Raw genomic sequence first — 21,681 nt, 5'->3', positions numbered from 1 at the left:
TTGAGTGCACAATTACAATATGTAGACTAGCTTGGCCAACATTGTCCCCTCTTCCATGAACTGCAAATGACTCAAGTCAATAACATTCGAAGGATAAAAAATGTAATGACGTAAAATAGAGATATAAAACATGTCATGCATGCATGTTAATGATACAAATAATGCAAGTTTATTGCTTCTAGTCCTTTCTTTTCTATGATTCCAAATGGCTTCATGAATCGTGGAGATAATTTCACTCCCTTTCCAAACTATGAAGCTCTTTTAAATGCTTTCCCTTAGAAACACTTTGTCTCCAATCTCATAACTTAGATCAATATGATGAGCTTCATCATAGATCCTTTCTCGATCTTGAGCTTTCTACACCATTTCTTTAATCATGGTCATCTGATCATCCATTTATTGTATCACCTCAAGCCCTATTAAAAGGATGTCTTTGAGTCTATTCCTACTTAAAGGTGTCCTACAAGGCCTTCCATATAGGAACTTGAAGGGTTCCATTTTAATGGAACTCAGGTAGTTGTCTTTGTATGCTTATTATATCAATGGTCAAACCTCTTCCCGTATTCTTTGTTCATCCATTACACACATGTGCAACATATCTTCTAGGATTTTGTTGGTCCTTTCCATCTTTCCATCTATCTCATGAGTCTCAAGATGATAAGTTGTGCTTAAGTTTAGGTGGGTCCCCAAGGCCTCTTGAAAATTAGTCCAAAATATTTTAATAAACACATCTCCCCTATTCAAGATGGTATTCTTTGGCACTCCATACAATATCAGTATCTCATCAATGAAGACTCAAGTTATCTCAGGAGCCTTATATGCACTCTTGTCTGGTATGAAGTGAGGACTTTTGGTTAATATCCACCACCAAAAAAATAGAATCATGCCTCTTTGTTGTCATTAGTAGTCCCATAATGAATTCCATTGAGATAACCTCCCACTCTAACTCTGGTACTGCATGAGGTTCCAATAGCCTTTCCATATGTCTATCTTAAGCCTTTGCTTGTTGGCACTCTAAACACCTTGCCATAATTCACAATGTTATTTTTCATACCCTTCCAAAAGAATAGCGGTTTCAAGTCCGCAAACATCTTCTTGACACCAAGATGCACCATGTATACAACTCAATGGTCTTCACTCATAATATATTAACGCACTTTTTCATTCAATTGCACAGAAATCCTTACATGAAATTATAGTAGACTGCCACTGTCCAATGTATATACTTCATACTTCAGAATCCTCATTTTGTTTTCTTCTATTTCTGATTTAACCTCCTTGTACCAATCATCATCAACTTGCAATCTAAGTAGTATTTTTCTTAAATTTGTCTTCAAAGGGATAATAAAAAAGATCTATGGTATTTGACTCAAATATTTTGTCACCCTGTTAACTATTCTATTTATATATGTAATATCAAGATCATATTCACTAATTAATTTATGGTTATCTTCTTTGTCTTGCATTTCAATTTTCTTGTGTGAAAATGTTTTGTAACCCATAATGATTAGCTTTTCATTCAAATTTTCTTATGATCATGTAGTGTCTCCAAATCTTTGATGTGTATACAATAGCTAAGATTTCCAAATCATGTGTTTCATAATTCTCCTCATGCAATCAGAGCTTCCTTGATGCATGCACTATCGCCCTTCCATATTACAGAAGTACACATCCTAAACCTTCCTTTGATACATCAGTGCATACCAAAAATTCCTATTCCATGTATGGTAATTTTAAGATTAGTGTAGTCATTAATAATCCCTTTAGCTTTTTAAAGGTCTCTTCATACTTCTCTGTTTAAATAAACTTCTTATTTTCCTTTTGAAGATCGGTATTGGGGTTTGCTATCTTCAAGAATCCTTCGACGAATCTATGATAATATCATACCATCCCCATAAAACTATGTACTTCATGAACATTTGTTAGGGCTATCCAATCCTTAATCACCTCAATATTCACAAGATCCACTGCTATCCATTCCCCAAAAATGATGTGTCCTAGAGAATGAATCTTGGATTAGTAAAATTAACAATTAGATAATTTCCAATATAACTAATTTTCTCTACAGAACTATAAAAAGAGTCTTAAATGTTCATTATTCTCCTCTAATGTCCTTGAGTAGATCAAGATATCATCAATTAAGACTTGCACAAAGTTGTTTATATATTCTAGAAATATTATGTTCGTTATGCTCATGGACACACATGGGGCATTGGTTAGTCCAAAAGGAAACACTGTGAATTAGAAATTCCCAAATCTTGTCTCAAAGGCTACCTTTGGAATATACTATTCTTTAATTATGCACTGATGATATCCAAATCTTAGATCTATATTAGAAAACACAATTATTGCCTTCATTTGGTCAAACAAATAATCTATCCTTGGCAAAGAATATTGCTTTTTGATCACCACCTTGTTCAATTGATGATAGTCTATGCATAACCTCAAGGATCGATCCTTATTTTTAACAAAAATCATTAGCACTCCCCATGTTAATACACTAGGTCATGTGTATCCCAAATATAGTAATTGCTTCAACTAAATCTACAATTCCTTCAATTCGAGAGTTGGAATACTATATGGTGTTTTAGTGAAAGGTTACATTCTAGGTTTAAGATCAATATTAAAATTGATCTCCCTATTAGGAGGTATCCCAGGAAAATCTTCTGGAAACACATCCTTTAGTTCAGTAAGAATGGATACTTTTCTATACCCTCTACATACTTTTTGTCTTTCAATGATGCAATTCCATATCACTAACACCACTTTCACCTACATCTCATAATTTGCATCAATGAGATGAACCTTAAAGACAGTCCTCGATTCTTCCCTAACAAGGATTTCCTCTGACCATTGTTATTAGTGAAATGCAACACCTTATCCTTATAGGCTAAAGTTTCCTCATATTTCTCTAACCAATCCATTCATGTGACAATATCATAGGATCCTAAGACTGTAGTATACAAAGATACTTTAGTCTTACACATTCTTATCTCAACTTCACGATCCTTTACCAACTTTCCCACATTTTGTTTCATCCTACATGCCTGAAATCATGTCGTTATATTGCTTCAAGCTTAATTTTTGATAATGCAATATGAAAAATAAAAGATTTAATGGCACTTAGATATATTAAAATAACGAAACCTACGCCATCAATCATACCTCTTGTCTCAAGAACAATGGACTAGTGCTCAACTTGGAAGTTGTTCACCGTCACATGTATCTGATGAGCTTTCTCCAAGTCTCCCATTACAGTTTATGGTTTTTCCAGGTCAAACTTTCCTTGACATCGAGGGTATTCCCTCTGATAATGTGGATCTTCAAAAGTACAACACTCCCCTCTCAAGCGCTTGGCTCCCACTACTGGTTGAACTGGAGGCTAGCCTCGAGCTTTGCTAATACGAATTGGACTGAGTGCTACTAAAATGTGGTGTGAAAATGCTACGTAGGATGATACTACTATGTTATGCATGATCATTGTGCTAATTACTATGATTGTTGTGCTAGAGGCTAATATGGTGGCTTGTGGTTCCCTATTTACCACCTTTGAATGTTGTGGACCAGTCCTTTCTAATGGTTCACGTGCTCTAAACTATTCCCATTAGGTTCTTTTGAACTTTTTGGCCTTGTGGCCTACATTTCCCACTACTCAAAATATCCTCTTCTATGATGAAAGGCATCAAAATTCTTATCATGGCCCAAATGTTGAAGTTCAATATATAAAAAAAAACTTGTTTACCCTTAACTTTTTGGTGTTCAAGTGGGGTACATATTTGAGTAACTCCATGAATTAGACCTTGGGTATTGATCAACCACCCTGTTTCAAGGCATTTAACTCATTCAAAATCTTATCATTTTTTTATTCAAATTATCTTGAAATTCCAAAATAAACATTTCTCTTTAGTTCAATGAATAGCTCCATGAATTGGACCTCGAGCACTAATCGACCACCATATATCAAGTTTTTCTTTTAATAAATTCCAAATACTCATCACTCAATATTTTTCTCATAGATTTTGTTGTATTACTTAAATTTCGAATTTTAATTTAACCAACTATGAAATAAGCCAAAAGGCCAAAGCTATTATATTCACAATGTTTACACACTTGCATTCATCATAGCCTTACGTCTCGACATTGATTTTCTTCCAGTGAGAATCCATAGCCTTGACGAGTTTGTATTAGTATCATACAACCACGACCCCACTGCCAGCAAGTGTCCATAGCCCCAACAAGTTTGCTTGTACTTCCCACACTATATAAAATTCTTACAACTTTCTATTATCCAAATAATTCCTTTCACTCACCCTTTTGCTTTGCATATAAAATTGGGAGATATGAAGTGGAGTGCTACAAGAGTTACTTTGATTGGAAAACAATTGAGGCATAAAAAGTTAGTCTACAGACTCGTTTTCACTTTTAGTCATTCTTTGTATTTCTTTAATTATTTCAATAAATGAATATTTCATAAAAATCAATATATGAGTGATTTTCTTATAAATCAAACTTTTAGAAATATGTATTGATGACATTTAAAGATTCACTATAGTAAAATAAACTTTTGTTTGAGGTTTCAGAGTGTTATAGTTTAACTTCACATGAAACATCCTTAGTGATCTATGATCTAAGTATTTTTTTCAGTTGTACACTAGAATAGATTTCTTCTACAACAACCTGCAATCTTAAAAATTTGTACAGTCATGTTATGAAACCAGCTCAAGAAAAGATAGAAAAGATAGATCAACGCCTTATAATTCAGCCTCTTCGACGGGGCAACCTCCTTTACATTACATAAATGAACAATTCTTGGATGATACAAATGAAAAGACCTCATTTCTATATATAGGAGTCTAAGGGGTCATAACATAATCAGAGCCGACATAACAATAATAATGTAAGGGCACAATAATAACAATAGTGGGCTTCTATGGGGCACAATAGTAACAATATGGGCACTACATGGGTACATCAATATAATAAGTGGGTTGTACTAATGACAATAAGGGGCTACACTAGTAGTATAGGGGCCTAACATGCCCCTCTCCTTCAAAAAGCGTTGTCCTCAACGCTTGAGTAGTTCTTGATGCTTCTGTATAAAATTCTTGTCCTCCCATGTAGAATCTTCAGCGGGTAAGTTTTTCCACTTGATGAGATACTCTGAAATTGATTGATTTTGTAGTTGTCGGGTTCTTGTTCCTGTGACTGCTCCAGGTTTCAATATGATTTTTCCTTCCTCTTCAATTTCTGGCAATATTGTTTGAATTGGGATCTTTTGCAACTTTTGAATAAGTGGCCATACTTCTTCGTCCTTCTTCCATTCATCCCTTGCTTCGTTTATCCAATCTGGTTGGATAATAGAAATAGCACAAAACAATGCTTCCACATCCTCATCCTTGAAGAGTCTTCCCATTCGGTAAGGTCGCCATTTTTTAAGTGCATGTAGTATTGCCAACATTTCCTTCTCATAAATAGCTTGCCTGAGATGTAGCAGTAAAAATACCCAATCACCTACATCAAAACATTTTTCACTACAATGTTGATCTACCTGTTGTTTCGTTTGATTTTGCACCGAAGTGGTGTTATCCTTTAAAAGTTGGAGAACTTGTTGTTGATGCTCGATGTGATCTTTCACTGCTTGAACCTTTTTCTTCTTAATATGTCCTTCTATCTCTAGAGTTTGAGGAGTGGTAATTTCTTCCAATCCTTTACAAGATATGGTCGGATTCATTTCTTGATGCTCGATGTGATCTTTCACTTCTTGAACATTTTTCTTCTTGATATGTCCTTCTATCTTGATAGTTTGAGGAGTGGTAATTTCGACCAATGAATTACAAGATGTGGTTGGATTCATTTCTTCTTTCTCGATGTGATCTTTCACTTCTTGCACCTTTTTCTTCTTGATATGTCCTTCTATCTTGAGAGTTTGAGGAGTGGTAATTCCTGCCAATGATTTACAAGATATCGTCTGATTCATTTCTTCTTTCTCTGGGGTGGGGTCTTGGCGTATATCTTCTTCTTTTGATGCTTCTTGATCCTTTTCTTCCTCCTCTTCATATTCTATGTAAAATAATTTCTTCTCAGCACACTTATGACCTTTAGTGCATTTGCTATCACAATTGTAACAAAGCCCTTTTTCTCTTTTTTCTTCCAATTGTTGTGGTCTAACCCTTGTAGGTTGTGGAAGGCTAGGAGAAACAACACTTCCATTTTTATAGTTGTGAGGGGTATGCTTCCTGGTTTCCATCATTTTGCTTTCCAATATGTCACAAAGCCCTCTTACTCTTTCCAATTTTTGTGGTGTTGCTGTAAAGAAGGTGTTGCTCTTTGTATCCTCATAATGTGCTATCATTTCCTCCGTGAAAATTGACCACGTAACAAGTTGTTTACGAGAATAAAGCCCTTCATACCATAAAAATTGATCCGGTTCTAAATATGAAGATGCAATACATACCTTTTGTAATAGTGGTACACCATGTAGATCAAAATATTGCTCCATCTGAAGTATCCAATTTACCGGATCCTTGCCATCAAACTTCTTCATCTTGCTTTTTCTTGATTTTAGGAGCTCGATCTTGAAACGAATGTAACTCTATACTTTCAGATCTTTAAGTTTTGAAATTGCGAACTGTAGTAGCCCTCTGTGTCCTCTTTCCAATGGCACCAGTCTGATCCAAATTGGATTCTCCAAGAAAGAGTTATGCACAATCTCCCAAGATGACCTGATTATAGACCTTTCCAGAAGAGCGAACTTGTATGAAGTGCCACGTGTCACTGTTTTGACATTTGGCTCTAAAAAATATATACAAGAAACTACAGTCTGTCCTCTTTCTGTACCTTCTTACGAAATTTCAATCTTATGTTCAGAAAGAAAGTTATGACGATTTTCCCCAGGTCACCTGTTTGGAATGTAATTCAGGAGTCTGCAAAAAGACCAACTTCCTCAGATCATATCTCCGCAAATATAGCGCGAAAAGCTCTGAAATTCGGACCCGAGGTTCAACGCGATTTCTTCTCAAATGGTTTTTTTTTGCAACTTCTGAAACGTCGCAAAAAAAAAGTTATAGCGAAAATTCCACGATGACCTGTTTGGAGCAGCGAAACCCTAGAATCCAAAGCTCTGATACCAAATGTTATGAAACCAATTCAAGAAAAGATAGATCAACGTCTTATAATTCAGCCTCTTCGAGGGGGCAACCTCCTTTACATTACATAAATGAACAATTCTTGGATGATACAAATGAAAAGACCTCCTTTCTATATATAGGAGTCTAAGGGGTCATAACATAATCAGAGCCGACATAACAATAATAATGTAAGGGCACAATAATAACAATAGTGGGCTTCTATGGGGCACAATAGTAACAATATGGGCACTACATGGGTACATCAATATAATAAGTGGGTTGTACTAATAACAATAAGGGGCTACACTAGTAGTATAGGGGCCTAACAAGTCAACTGAAAAAATAAATAAATAATAATAATAATAATAATAAATAAGAAATAAAAATAAATATAAATAAATAAATAAAGTTATTAAAACTAAACTACAACAAAATTACACAAAACCAATTGAAAATAAAATTGAAATTTTATAAGAAGTTCGAAAAGAAATAAAAATGTATAATATGTATGATCAAAAATTAAGAAAATGATAAAGAGAAATACTTAAACAAAATCCAATCATAAGAATGGAAGCTAAAACAAAATCCAATCATAAGAATGAAAGCTAAAACAAAATAAAATTAAGCTAAATAAATCCTAAAAGAACAAATGTTAATAAAGGTAAACTAAATCAAACTAAAAAATAAATTTGGATTCCCAGCAACATGGGACAAATCATGAGAAGCAATAGAGTGTAAATGATATTCACAAACACATTTACATTACACCACCAAGAATTAAAACAAGAGAAAGATATTCAATTCCCAACATGAAGAACTCCTCGAAAAAAATACATATTTGTTTAAGCTTACCACCATGGATAAGGTCTTGGTAAATTATTTTTTTTGAAAATGGGGGGCCTTCAGTATTAAAAATTATATTTACTACCTTTCACCAAAGTATTCAGTGTCTCTTTAATATTAAAGATGACCATTAAATCCAAACTTTCAAATGGTGTGATGAGGCAATGGAACAATACTACACCATGGAGACAACTAGGTTAATTTGATAAAAATGACTCCAAGCAACAATTTTTAAAGATATCGGAAACTTCCATTAAAATTGTGTCTAAGAAGAGATCAAAGATTATTATTGGAAGATATGAATGGGATTGAATTAGTGAAAATATGATTAACTAAAACCAAATATCATAGAATTTTTTTTCAATGTATTCAATGTAGACAATTTTAGAACACACTTCCCTAAACCATCCAAACATATTTCCATTCTCTAAGGAAAAATGTCTTATGCTATTGGCTATAACAATCTGTTTCTCATCATTCCTAAATACAACCTCAATCAAGTTTCTTGTCCGATAGGAAAACTCATCCTTAAATGATTGACTTATTGAAGAAAAAAAATAGTCTAAAAGTATAAATAAATACTAAGATGAAAAACAAAGTAAACAACAAGAAATGAAATTGAGTCAATGTAATTTAATCTACACTACACCTATTATTCACTAGATAAACATAAACTAAATTAAATCATAATGCTAGTGAAACCATCTAAGTAACTCCAAACATGCAATCATATGTACATAAAAAAATATCAGTGAATTTGGAATAATCTAAATGAAACAAATGTAATAGTTATATTACTAAGCATGCTATTCATCATAAGTAAGATAACATCATTATTATTTACAAGATTTTTTCCTTAAAAAGTTCCTCCAACCATGTTTATTTTCTATCTTGAAGCTTATTATGGAAAACATGAAATTATTGAAGGAAAAAATATAGATGGGTAGGATATTTATTGAGAATAATATAAAGGAACCCCAAGTACTATATACTATGGAAGAATGTTAGTGTTGATGATATTTTTAATTCTATTTAAATAAAGCAAATATTAACATTGTTATACAATGGGAATTTCTTTGGAAATTATTCTTCCAACAAATTCTCGGCTGGGTCATTAAAATTAAGCTGGAATTCTAGTAAAGATTGTAAAGGTTTTATGGATGGATAGTAGATCTAGTAAGAATCACGTGGAGAAATTTCAAGTACTAGACCTTATGGAAGAGTATAAAAAAATGATGGTATTGCTAATCCTGAAAGACGAAGCAAGATGATAAGACATAATCGTTGGCTGAAATTGCAATACTCTATTCTTATGGTATATCCTCCTAAGTTTACATTTTAAATTATCAACAACTTGGTATGAATCAATTGGATAAAATAACATATAGTCTTCCACCACTTCATAAGGTAAGTCATTAGTACTAATATAGCCATAATACTGACATCACCTAGTAAATAATTGATATTTGTAGTCGTATGTCCATAAAAAATAATTAATGGTAAATGCAGAAAGAAAAATAAATCCAACTTCTTATTTACAATAAATAGAACATGTTTATTATTATATAATGAAAACTTATAAAAACATATTTTTTCCAGTTCAAAATCAATTGGTATATGATAAATTAATTGGAAATCATTTGATGCTTGAGAAGGGTTCATAGGAAGAATACATATCTCATCACAATAATAAGTTATAATTGCATAATTATGCATAGATGAAATGTTTTTTTAGAGGAAACATAATTATTTTTATATTGAAGAGAGACTAAATAAGAGTTTGTTATATCTAACTTTGTACATTGGAGTATCTAGTTTTGCATTGCAGATTTGAGTTTGGAATTGATAACATTAGAACCTGGCATAACCATCACCATAGGGTGAAGTGCCTCAATGTCATAAGCACCAAATGAATCATAAAAAATGACTTCCCTTTCCTCCAAGTCATAGAAAAAACTGTAACTATCAATACTATCAAATGAACTAAATAATTATGCATGTAATTCATGATTCATGTCAATAGGAAGATCATTTTCTGCTTCAAAATCCTAAACTAGTTTCAAAGAAGCTTTATTATCTCTTTGATTTTCAGAAGTTTCTTTTTCTTTTGAATTAAAGTTGTTCCACAAAGAAATGCTAACTTGAAAATCAGAAATTCTATTATGATCAACAAATGGATAAAGATACACAAGTCAATAAACATTTCAGAAAATAAACATTTAGATGCTTCTTTATTGATTAAATGATCAACATTATTTTCAATATCAAAATCTATTGCTTGAGTTAAAGCTTTTGAATTGATTTCCACTAAATTTCCTTCAACCCAATAAGTACTAACATATGTTACAAAACCATTTGAACCAATTTTGGATTTGATATTGATATCTTCTAATATATCCTTACATTCATGAAATTGTACCATGTGTAATTGATTAATATTTTCCAATGCCATCAGTGGATTGCAAGGAATCAAACTTAGAATTTAACTCAAGTGATGGACTAGCCTTTACACATGAATTTATATTTTGAAAATTATCATCTAATTCATCATCATTTTCTTGTTTCTATATTCAAGGAAGAGAACAAAGATAGAGAAAACCTTCCATTAATTTTTTCTAGAAGGTTTCTCATCTAGAGGGAATCTAAGAAAATTATTTTAAATATGAAAAGGAAATCTTCTATAGACTCACCTTCATTCTTGTGCATATTTTTTAACTCCAAACACAATTCTTCATAATCATAATCTTGATAAGTATCTAAAACTAATTCCATAAAGTGTTCCTAGTTGTGTATAAAATTTGGAGGAAATACCTAGTACTATACCTTAATTCTTCCTCTTAACATGAGACTAAATCATCTACACATTTCATTATCATCAAATATGTCAAGAAAATTGCATATGTGATTAAATTGGTAAATATGATCAAATACAAAAATTTCACCCTCATTATTAAATTTCAAGTTTTAACAATCAAATTCTTATATTTTTGGAAATGTTACTAATAGGCCTTGACAAACTAAAAGTATGTTCCAACAGAAAGATAGTAGGACCCATTTTTAATTAAAAACAATAAAAGACAAAATCCACAGGGTTAGCTCCTCAGGCCATCCTTCTAGCACTAAAATTGTTGATGGCTAGGAAAATTCCACCAAAGTCCCAAATAGACTCATTGTTATTTGTGGTAGTGATATCTACTATCATGTAGGTTTGGTTGCCACCAAAAAGGTTGGATTGGATTTAAATATTAATCTAATTAAAAATATCCAATCTAAATATTTAAAATATACTATATATATATATATAAATTATATATTGGAATTATAATATATACTGTATATCTAATTAATATATCTTAGATATCTAAGAGCCATATTTTTGCACCATATTCAAATTCTCATCAAATTAACAAATTTAATTTTTTTTACATCGCCACAAATGCATCATGAGAAACCATCATATCATAGAAACTGTTATTAAAAATTCATCTCCTTTGTTAAATATTAAACTTCCATTGTTCATAGAAATTAACCTTTCGTTCTTCATAGGAATGAACATGATTTAGTCGTTTACAGAGCCTCAATGACTTTTCCCTTAATATTAAATAACATAACATTAATAATACTATTGTATTTATTTTATAACTTGACTAAAGTGTTTCATGTGCAGGGGTTGATGCACCAGTCACTCAGTTACTATTGGTTTATACTCTCGTAGCTTTGGTTTATGGTGGTGTATTTTTATATCGTGGTCAAAAACTACAGGTAAGCATATCTTCAATATGCGATGATCTGGGTTAATAAGAAAAATTTGCATATATATGTATAATAATTTGGTGAATATATAATAAAAAATTTAAACTTATTTTTAATTATGTAACTAATTTTTATGATTTTAAAAATAAAAATAAAAATAAAAAAATAACAATCATATACAAATTTATGCTTTTATCTTATATATTTCATTTCAAAGTTCATTTACAAAGATATGATTGGCTCTTTATAATTCATTTGAAGTTTTTTCAAATTTGGTAACTTGTAGTAAGCTCACATACACTTTTTCCTTAAGTGCATACTTATATTTATAACATTTTATGATCCCCTACTACCACCAAGGACTATAGCTTTTACCTAGTGGATAAAGCTCTCTCTTTGACCTAAATTGGTTCAAATGATTTTGTAAACCATAACCAAAGTTTTTTCAAAACTATTCATTTTTTTCTTTAATTAAAATTTATTTTCATAGTTATTATAAATTTATATTACCATTTTATTATTGATCTTTATAGAAGTTGATGGGACTAAATTTCCTTGGAGTATGTCTTTCTTTCTTTTTCTAAATCGTCAAAGTTAAAAAATGATTTTAAAATAATGAATTTTTGAATGGTTAATTTAGTAGGTTATGAAATTATAGTGAGACAGGATATAGCAATGCATAGTTTGTAATAGCCTTTTTTGCTACCCCCCATGTAAATGTCATCATGTATATTTGTTTATGTAAATAAATGTAAAAATGCAAATATGGCTAAGTTGCAGGAGTGGACACAGATTCAAAGGTTTGAGGAGGAGGAGTTGCTTCTGATGTGTTTAAACCCAAAACCAAACTCACTTCCTTTATTTTTCCCCATCTATCTCCTTGACGAATTAACGGTTTGCTCAACAGGCATTGAAGTTGTGTATGGGCCACATGAGTAAAGGATGAGGCTCATGTTATCCTTGTTCTCATGGGATGTGTTGGGAGAACAACCGACATGCAAAAGCAAACACAAGGGAGTAAGCAGTGGAGATAGGAAGAGAGAATGAGAACGCAGGAGCAGAGTATGCAAAGGTGTGAGAAGAGGAGCAATGAGTGAGTGTAGCACATAAGAGAAGAGAAGAGAAGGATATGAGCCAATTCCCCATAATGGGATGTCATTCTCTATAAATTTGGTGTGGCCATTGGTTTCTTTTCGATGTCTGATGGGTAAGTGAAGACTCGATGGAGACACTGACTCACTTAGTGCTTTCTGAGTAAGATAATAAACCTCTAAGTACTTTTTAGAGAGCTAATAAACCACTTAGAGCTTATTGAATGAGATGATAAAACACTATGGTGATTTTTGGAAGGATGACAAACCACTTGGAAAACTGAGACACTCGAGTGCTTGTTGAAATGGGTTGAGTTGATAAATCACTTAAGTGCTTTCCAAGTAAGTTGATAAACCACCTGGATAGTGGGATCTATACTCCTACAGTTATTTGCTTGAAAATCTAGTTGATAAACCACCCTTATAGTGAGATCATTCTCCTAGAACGAGCAAAACTTCATTAAGCCTTGAATGGATCCCTGGAATTGACTTTAGATAGGAAAAAGAATCACCATGGTGCTTACTACATGAGGCAATTGACAAATGACTTGGACAATGCACTCCATCTTTGGTCTAGCTGAATTGATCTTGGTGTGAAATTCCCTAGAGCAATTTACTCCTCATAATCCAAATCTAGCTCTTCGGTGGTGAGTTTCAAGAAAGATTGCGGTGTAGCTGGCCTAATGTTGGGTGGAGAGTTGAAGTCCCCCCCTCAATCACAAGCTATTCAAGTTAATCAGATAAGTGTATTTACTCATGTATATACTTGTGCCACGGATAATTAATAATGTCTAATATGTGATATGAAATTGCGTGGATTAACACTAGTAATTGAGGAATGTTGATGCTCTTGTATTCTTATCATGAATGCTTCCTTGTATGTTCTCATGGTTATGCTAGTTTCATAGATCTCTATGGTGTTACCATTGTTTAAGCTACAATGTTAGCTACATGATTAAGCATGGTTGCTTAAATGAGTATATTAGTAGTCCAATATGCTATGAGTAGACAAGAGTATTTCCCTAGCTAAGTTATGAATGATGTATGAAATCGATGTTGGGCCTTGTCCACTTTTCTGTCTTGGAAACAATTATTTTCTAGTGTTTTGGGGTGCTTTCCCTCTTTATTGATAATCGCTTGCCATCAACGCCCTTTTGACCTAAGGCCTTTAAGCCATAAACTCAAAGAATGACAACTCAGAGTGGTCTCACCTATGTCCATTTGCTAATAAAAATGTGGCTTTATATGTTTTGTATCTTGTGGCTCTAGGCTCTCAATCGAAATTCGAAAAGGGTGATATTTTAGAAGGGGCCATGACCAAGATTATGTGTGTGTAGCCCTGAGCTCGGGTAGAAGTGAAATGGGGCGTACTTGAAAATACCTTTGGCCTGGATGATGTATGCATGGGTGAATATCAGAGAATAATATTTAGACTAATCATTGGTTAAAGTCCTACATATATGTGTGTTGGGTTTGGAATGTTAACTGTTGTGACTAATGATATAAAAAAATTCTTATATGTTATTATGTTCTCTAACTAACATACTAACCTAATATTTGATGTCTTAGTTAGCTCCATATCAACGTGATTATTGCAAACACGCTAAGGTGATGGATAATTATGTCTAATTTCATTTTGAATTAGCTAGTAGTCATATGTATATGATAACACATAAGATGAGATTGAGGAACAATAGGGAAATAAAGGAATGAGCAATAGAATGTTGTAATATGGCACTGATAAATCTTGTCATTTTCAGGAAGGAGGCTTAGTTGGGAAAAGGAGAGAGGAAGACTCCCTTGATTGGATGGATACCCTTAGAATTTTAAGGGTTGAGTTGAGGAGTTCTAAGGTTGACAATGAAAATATAGTTAGAGCTCAAGAGAAGTAGGAAGAAGTAAATGCAATGATATTATAGAGCCTATCAAATCTGCAATGTAGAAGAAACATGATCTATGTTCCAGTGACCTAGGAAAACATAAACCAAAGCAGATCCCATATGGACTTTTGAAGCGTGAATTAGAAACTAATGGCATAGAAGGTAGAAAATACAAGAAGAGGAATGTGCAAGAAAGTGAAGATATAATGAGAGAAGGAATTCCACTATAGAGAGAAGAACAGTCAGTCATGGGCAATTGTTTAGTGTTGCAACTAAGAGACATGACTGGAAAATGAGGAATGAGAAAAACTTAATGTTGGGAGAATTTAAGAATGAAGAATCTCATACCTCTAATGGAGAATTCATGAAGGTTGAAGAGTCAAAAACATGGTTATTGGGAATGAAGAAGTATTTCAAAGTGCATGACTTCTTGAGGTTTTTAGCTACCTTTTCCTTCATATTATCCAAATAGTTGTGGATTCTCCTTATCCTTCCCTTTGTCATGGTGATTTTGATGATTTTGATGATGCCTACGAGAATCACTAGATCACTGCCTATCACAATTTTTTCTCTTTTCTAGGGTATCTAATTGAATACCTCCTCTTATGGTGTCCTCACTTGGAAACCTGTGTCTTTTTTTGAATCTGATCTCATCGGCTCCATTATTCTTTTCTTCTTGTTCTGTGGAACTCTTCCTACCTCGATGGCTAGCTCCCAACTCATGTTGTTTTTGCCTCTATAAGTATGAGAGGATTAGCAACATGACTTCATTCACTTTTGCTTGCCTCTCTTATGCCCTGACAATTCTTTCATTATCGGCCTTGCAACTCCTTATTTAAGCCCTTAAGCTTCTTAATGTGTCCATCGAATAAGGAAAACTTATCTCTCATCTCTTCCTCACTGATTCTTCCTCTTCATATCCATGTTATGACCTGTCAATGTTGTATTGCACCATTTTGTTCCTCATCTCTTCTAACCTTAGTATCTCCCTATGTGTTATCATCCACACACATAATTTTTAGAATAAACAAAATTCAAATGCGTAACTTAATAATGACCTTGGCTTGTTATTGAGAGTCGGCTGGTGTGGGGCTAGCTGAAAAAATACACTTCATGTTAGTACATTAATATCAATAATCATCAGTACCATGATACATGCATAAATCACAATAGAACCACATCAAACAACACATACAGTCAATCCACACAACAATAAGGTTTTTAACACCTATCACACTACTCTAGGGCCTCATTTGGTCTCCAAAGGTCCAGTGTTGAAACGTTTCCTCTGATACCACTCTGTAGCATACCCCTTTACCACCCATAGGCCTTAATGAAGATGAAAGGAAGCATGTTAATATGTTGATCAATATCCAATATATGGTTATGGATATAGGGTCTAAATTTTCGCTCTTTTTCAAAATTTTCAAAACTCCATCGCATCTCATCGATACTTCCAATGGATCTGATTGAGAGTTATGACCACTTGAAGTCAGGTCGAGTAGACTCTTTCACATCATCTTGACCTACCATGTGGTACCCACGTGGTTGTATAACTATATTCCATGTCATCAACTCAATTATGTGTGGCAGACCTACCCATCACTGTTGGTTGTCCCAGCCATGCCATTTAGCCTTGAGGTGTCAACCAACCCATCAATTACTAGACAATTATTCATCTGTCAGCCTCTGTCAACGTTAGTCAACACCCTATGCACATCTCACCATTCTCACTAGTGGCTTAGCACTCCCGAAAGACAACCTTGTTGTCACTTGCCAAAGATAATCTCCCTCCCAAATTCTATCTACCTATCATCTCCCTGGATATTTCCCAACAAATGTTGTGGATATTTTTGTCGTTTTCTCGCATATGTCGATCCCCTTCGTGTTTTCAAACCTTTTAGGCCCTAGCATGATGTTAGTTGGTGGGACGCCATGCTGACATCAACCTATCCACGTGTCCTACCCTAGGAGTGCCACATGTCACTTGCCTTTAGCCCCTTTGGACCCACCAAAGATTCGAATTGGGGTGCCATGTGAGCACCATGACACATCCTATCCATGTCACTGATCTATGTGGCCTTGGGGTCTCACCAAAGGGCTTACTTCTCGCAAAACTAAATTTCTTTGTTATACGATGTTTGGGGTCATCTGATGAATCTGGTGCCTCCACGTGTTTGATGTAAAAGATTCAATTACGAACCCATGCATCAATGAAAATGAAACGTCAAAACACTCCAACATATATGATAGAACACATACCCTCTAGTTCATTCCATGTTAATTCTCCATCCTTGATTCATAGTTTAAGTCATCGGCTCATCTTTAAGCCCTTTCCCTTCTTGGAACTCGATTATAGCACTTAATTTTATGGCACCATGGCTTAGGCCTAGCCCTTCTCGAAATTATATGCATAGTTATAATAGTTCGGGCCTCTACCTTAGTGCTTGGTCATAACACTTGCCTATATGGTGGGTCGAGGTTTGAGGCCTATTTCCTTTGGAACCTTAAGAGTTTTAGTCCCAAATAATGTGTATATGATTATATATATAACACTCCTTCGGCCTATTCCTTGAGCTTATCGAGACTTGACCTGGCCTATGCACACATTCATCTAGATATGCATTCATATATATATATATATCTATCTATATATATAGTGTTGTCCCTCCTCAACTCTTTGTTTATGTTAAATTTGTAGCAAGAAAAGGCTTCATTTGACTTGTGCCTTAGTTGAATGGAGAAATTCAAATTTCCACATCAGCAGGATGACTTGAGTTGCAGTTAGTAGGGGTGACATGACCAAGTCACATAGTTAAGTCAATCAATTCGATTTTGTGGCAAAGAAGTAGAGTTGTGCATGAGTTGATTGCTAAGATCTAGAAATCTAGTGGAATTATAGTTGGTGAAACTAAGTTATCTGAGCTCTAGTCATTAATAAAGTCAGTAGGAGTTTAGTTGAGTAGTTGTAACTATTGTTAACTCATCGGTCTCTCAGTTAACTAGTAAATTTACTAAAAATAGCCCTAGTCATGCATGGAATTTGAATTTCCTAGTTGAGTTGAGGGAAAAGGCACAATGGTATTTATTGTTGTATACTAGAGAATGCAAATTTTTTTCATGTAGCAAGTGAGGTTTTTCTCTTGGGAATTGCGCAAGCAAATAGGAGATTTTCCTATTCTTTAGGAGCTAATTTCCTCAGGAATTGTGCAAGGAAATAGGAGTAGGAGGCTTAGATTTTGCTAAGTATTTTCCAGAGTGGACTTAAGAGGAAGATATCAGTATTTTAGTGCAGGTTGAGCTTCAAGGATTGAAGTAGTCATTGTAATAGATCTATATTCTCATCTGATATAATAAAAACAGAGGAGGGGTTTTTCCCAGTTGGGTTCCCTAGTAAAAAATGTGTTCATTGTGATTGAATGATTGCATGTGTTTCTATTGTATGCTTTCCCTTCCGCAGATTGAGTAAAAGAGATGTGTGTCTATTGTTTTCTGTCTGAATTCATTTGCAGCTGTAAATTTCAATTTATTTCTACATGGTATCAGAGTTTTTGAAAACTACATAGAAACCAGGTTCCAAATCTTCTCTCAGAGAAATTTTGAATAGCATATTTTTGGTGTAGGTATTTTATTCATTGCAGGAACAAAGTATTTCAATGGATTGACGCTTGATTATGCATTGGATGGCACTTCGAATTTCATAGCTTGGAAAGACAAGATGGAAGTTGTGTTAGATGACAATGGAGTATTGGAGTACACACAAATTGATATTCCAAAATCAACAGCATTAGATGCACAACAACTTGCTCAGTGGAAGAAAGATACGATAAAATACATGGGGATTATCCTAGAGGGAGCAAGAGACCATGTGGTTTTGAGTTTGCATGGCAAGCAGACTACTTATGAAATGTGGAAAATCCTCATAGAGTTATTCAAAAGTAGTAGTGATGCCATGAAATTGGCATTGAAAGATAAGCTCAGGAACATTCGAATGCAGAAAAATGAAACCATTGTTCATTACCTATCCAGATTCACTCAGGTTAGAGATGAACTTGGAGGAGTAGGAGAGACTATGCCACCATATGAGCTTGTGACCTTGTGCTCCTTAGTCTTCCAAAGTCCTACCACAACTATCAGGATTCATTTAATGGAAGAGATAAGCTCCCAAATTGGGTGATACTTTGGTCTGACCTAATGTAGGAGGAGATTAGAAGAAACACTAGAGATGGAGTCTCATCCAGATCTGATGAGGAATAATATTGTGCTCTATTTGAAAAAGGAAAGAATTTCAAAGGCAAGGCATAATCTAGCTAGAACCATGGCAAGAAGAAATACCTTAGTAAAATCAAATGCTTTCACTTCCTTGAGTATGGACACTATGCAACCAAGTGTCCACATAATAATTCTAGTAAGGAACCTAAAGCAGTAGCATTAGATGATGCTCTCGCATCAAAATTCAAGTTAGATTTCAATCTCATTGCTTGCTTTGCAAGCACAATAAAAGGGAGTGAATGGTACCTAGATTCTGGTGCCTCATATCATATGCGGGAAATAAGGAGTTCTTCAGCAGCCTAGAGGAGAAGGACCTACAATTACCCATAAATCTTGGAGATTATGGGAGATATAGTACCAAAGGTATTGGAATTGTCACCTTTAAGAGGGAGTCAAGCTCTCATCTTCACCTAAAGAATGTAATGTATGTGTCTGGCCTGAAGAAAAATCTAGTTTTGTAGTTGTACTTGAAGATCATGGATATGATGTGATGTTCAATAAGGGAAAATCATATCTAAAGCATGGTTCTACTAGGAAAGTAAAAAAAATTGGTGTTCAAGTTAAAAATATCTACAATCTAGGGTAGATTTTTCCATGTATGCAACTATACCTCTAGGAGTGAGGTGGGGCAATGTAAAGTCTTAGTCCTAGAGTTGCAAAGAATTGGGCAAGGTCCATAGGAGAGTAGTATAAAATGCAGTATACTCTTCTCATGGATCATTACCCTTACTATAGGGGCCCACAATATTTAGTAGCAGAAGGATCAGTGCCAGTTGATGCACTCAAATCTTGAGTGACAGCTGCAGGGGCTAGTAGCAGCCTGAGACTTAGGAGACAGTTGCAACTTAGAGACATAGTTGATTCAGTATTTTGGATGCTTTTAGTTGTAGTTGTTGTAATAGAAACAACAACAATGAGAGGGAGTGTTAGTTGTGTTACAGTACATTCCTACAGAGGAGCAGGATTGGGGTTGTGAAGAACCCTTTTCTTGCTAAGAGGGAGTGTTAATTGTAGCAAGAAAAGGCTTCATTTGAATTGTGCCTTTGTCAAATGGATAAATTCGAATTTCCACGTTAGCAAGATGACTTGAGTTGCAGTTAGCAGGAGTGACATGGCCAAGTCACTTAGTTAAGTCAGTGAATTCGAGTTTGTGGGCAAGAAGTAGAGTTGTGCATGAGTTGATTGCTAAGATCTAGAAATCTAGTGGAGTTATAGTTAGTGAAACTTAGTTATCTGAGCTCTAGCCATGAATAGAGTCAGTAGGAGTTAAATTGAGTAGTTGTAACTATTGTTAACTCACTGATCTCTTAGTTAACTAGCTAGTTTACTAAAAATAGCCCTAGTCATGCATGGAATTCGAATTTCATATTTGAGTGGGGGGAAAGGCATAATTGTATTTATTATTGTATACTAGACAATGTGCAGTGGTTGCATGTAGCAGGTGAGGATTTTTTCTTAGGAGTTGTGCAAGAAAATAGGAGCTTTTCCTATTCTTTAGGAGCTAGTTTTCTTAGGAATTGTACAAGGAAATAGGAGGAGCAGGACACCTAGATTTGGCTAAGTATTTTCCAGAGTATAATTAGGAGAAAGAGATCGGTATTGCAGTGTAAGTTGAGCTTCAAGGATTGAGGCTGTCATTTTAATAGATCTATATTCTCATCCGATATAATACAAACAAAGGAGGGGGTTTTCCCAGTTGGATTCCCCAAAAAAATTGTGTTCATTGTGATTGAATGATTTCATGTGTTTCTATTGTATGTTTTCCCTTCTGCAGATTGAGTAGAATAAATTTGTGTCTATTGTTTTCAGTCTTAACTCATTAGCAGCTGCAAATTTCAAGTTATTTCTACAGTTTATACACAAGGGCCATATTTACAACATTCAATGTCAGTAGTCTAATAATCAACAGAGATTTCCATCTAGTGCCAATAATTTAATCATCAACAGATATTTCCCATATCTGATGCTTATGAAACTTAGACAACATTTAAAACTTAGGCCATAAGATATTTCCATATTCATTACTTACACACTATGAACTAGGACTTATGCTCAAGCAACACATGGATTTAAACCCTTCAAGCAATGCAAGAAACTAGAATTTCTCGATGTTAATCTAAACAAGCTATCAACACTATGGCCAACATGTAACATTCAATTTAAAGGAGTATAAATAAGAATTAACATACCAATCATTCAGGAGTTACCCATTTCTCTGCAATTGCAAAGAATTTAGCATTATACGTTCACACAGGAATTCAACATTTCTCAACATTAGCATAGGTATTAAATCAACAAACTAGGCATATGCATGACATTTAAATGTACATGAGCTTGAATAAACACTTATCTTATAAATTTAGTATACAAATTGAGATTGGGACTATGATTCTCCACCCAACCTTAGAATGGATTGCACCAAAGACTTTATTGTATCCAATCACCCCCAAGCTAGATTCTAGGGCTTGAGGAGGATTGCTCAAAGGATAGATCGATACTATTATCTGGAACAAGGAGTCTAGAGGCCTGTTGTAGCGGTTGCAACACCCTCCAAAATTTTGGCTTGCAATCAAATTTTGGAGCCTTCCTTGGTCTTTCCCTTTATTGTTGCAAGCACTTGAGCTCATTTCATGAGCTTCCTTAGAGTCTTTTTAACCCTTTTGCTTGTTTGATCAATTGTCATCTTTTGACATGTTGGAGTGTTTTATCACGCTT

General features: G+C 34.2%; 1 protein-coding gene across 3 annotated transcripts in view; it reads left to right on the top strand.

Moving 5' to 3' along the window:
* Positions 1 to 21,681, top strand: part of LOC149220101 (uncharacterized) — a 492,965-nt gene that overhangs the window by 57,588 nt on the left and 413,696 nt on the right. For all 3 annotated transcript variants that reach the window (XM_089382722.1, XM_089382723.1, XM_089382721.1), the window contains exon 2: positions 11,638 to 11,732. In XM_089382722.1, the coding sequence (XP_089238848.1) occupies positions 11,638 to 11,732 (95 nt within the window). The remainder of the gene's footprint in view (positions 1 to 11,637; positions 11,733 to 21,681) is intronic.

The sequence above is a fragment of the Pinus tabuliformis genome, chromosome Q (assembly GCF_031772625.1).
Source record: "Pinus tabuliformis cultivar Carrire ecotype Pingquan chromosome Q, CPIR1, whole genome shotgun sequence".
Lineage (NCBI taxonomy): Eukaryota > Viridiplantae > Streptophyta > Pinopsida > Pinales > Pinaceae > Pinus > Pinus tabuliformis.
The sequence above is the reverse complement of the archived record's forward strand: the minus strand, read 5'-3'. Positions and strand labels throughout refer to the sequence as shown.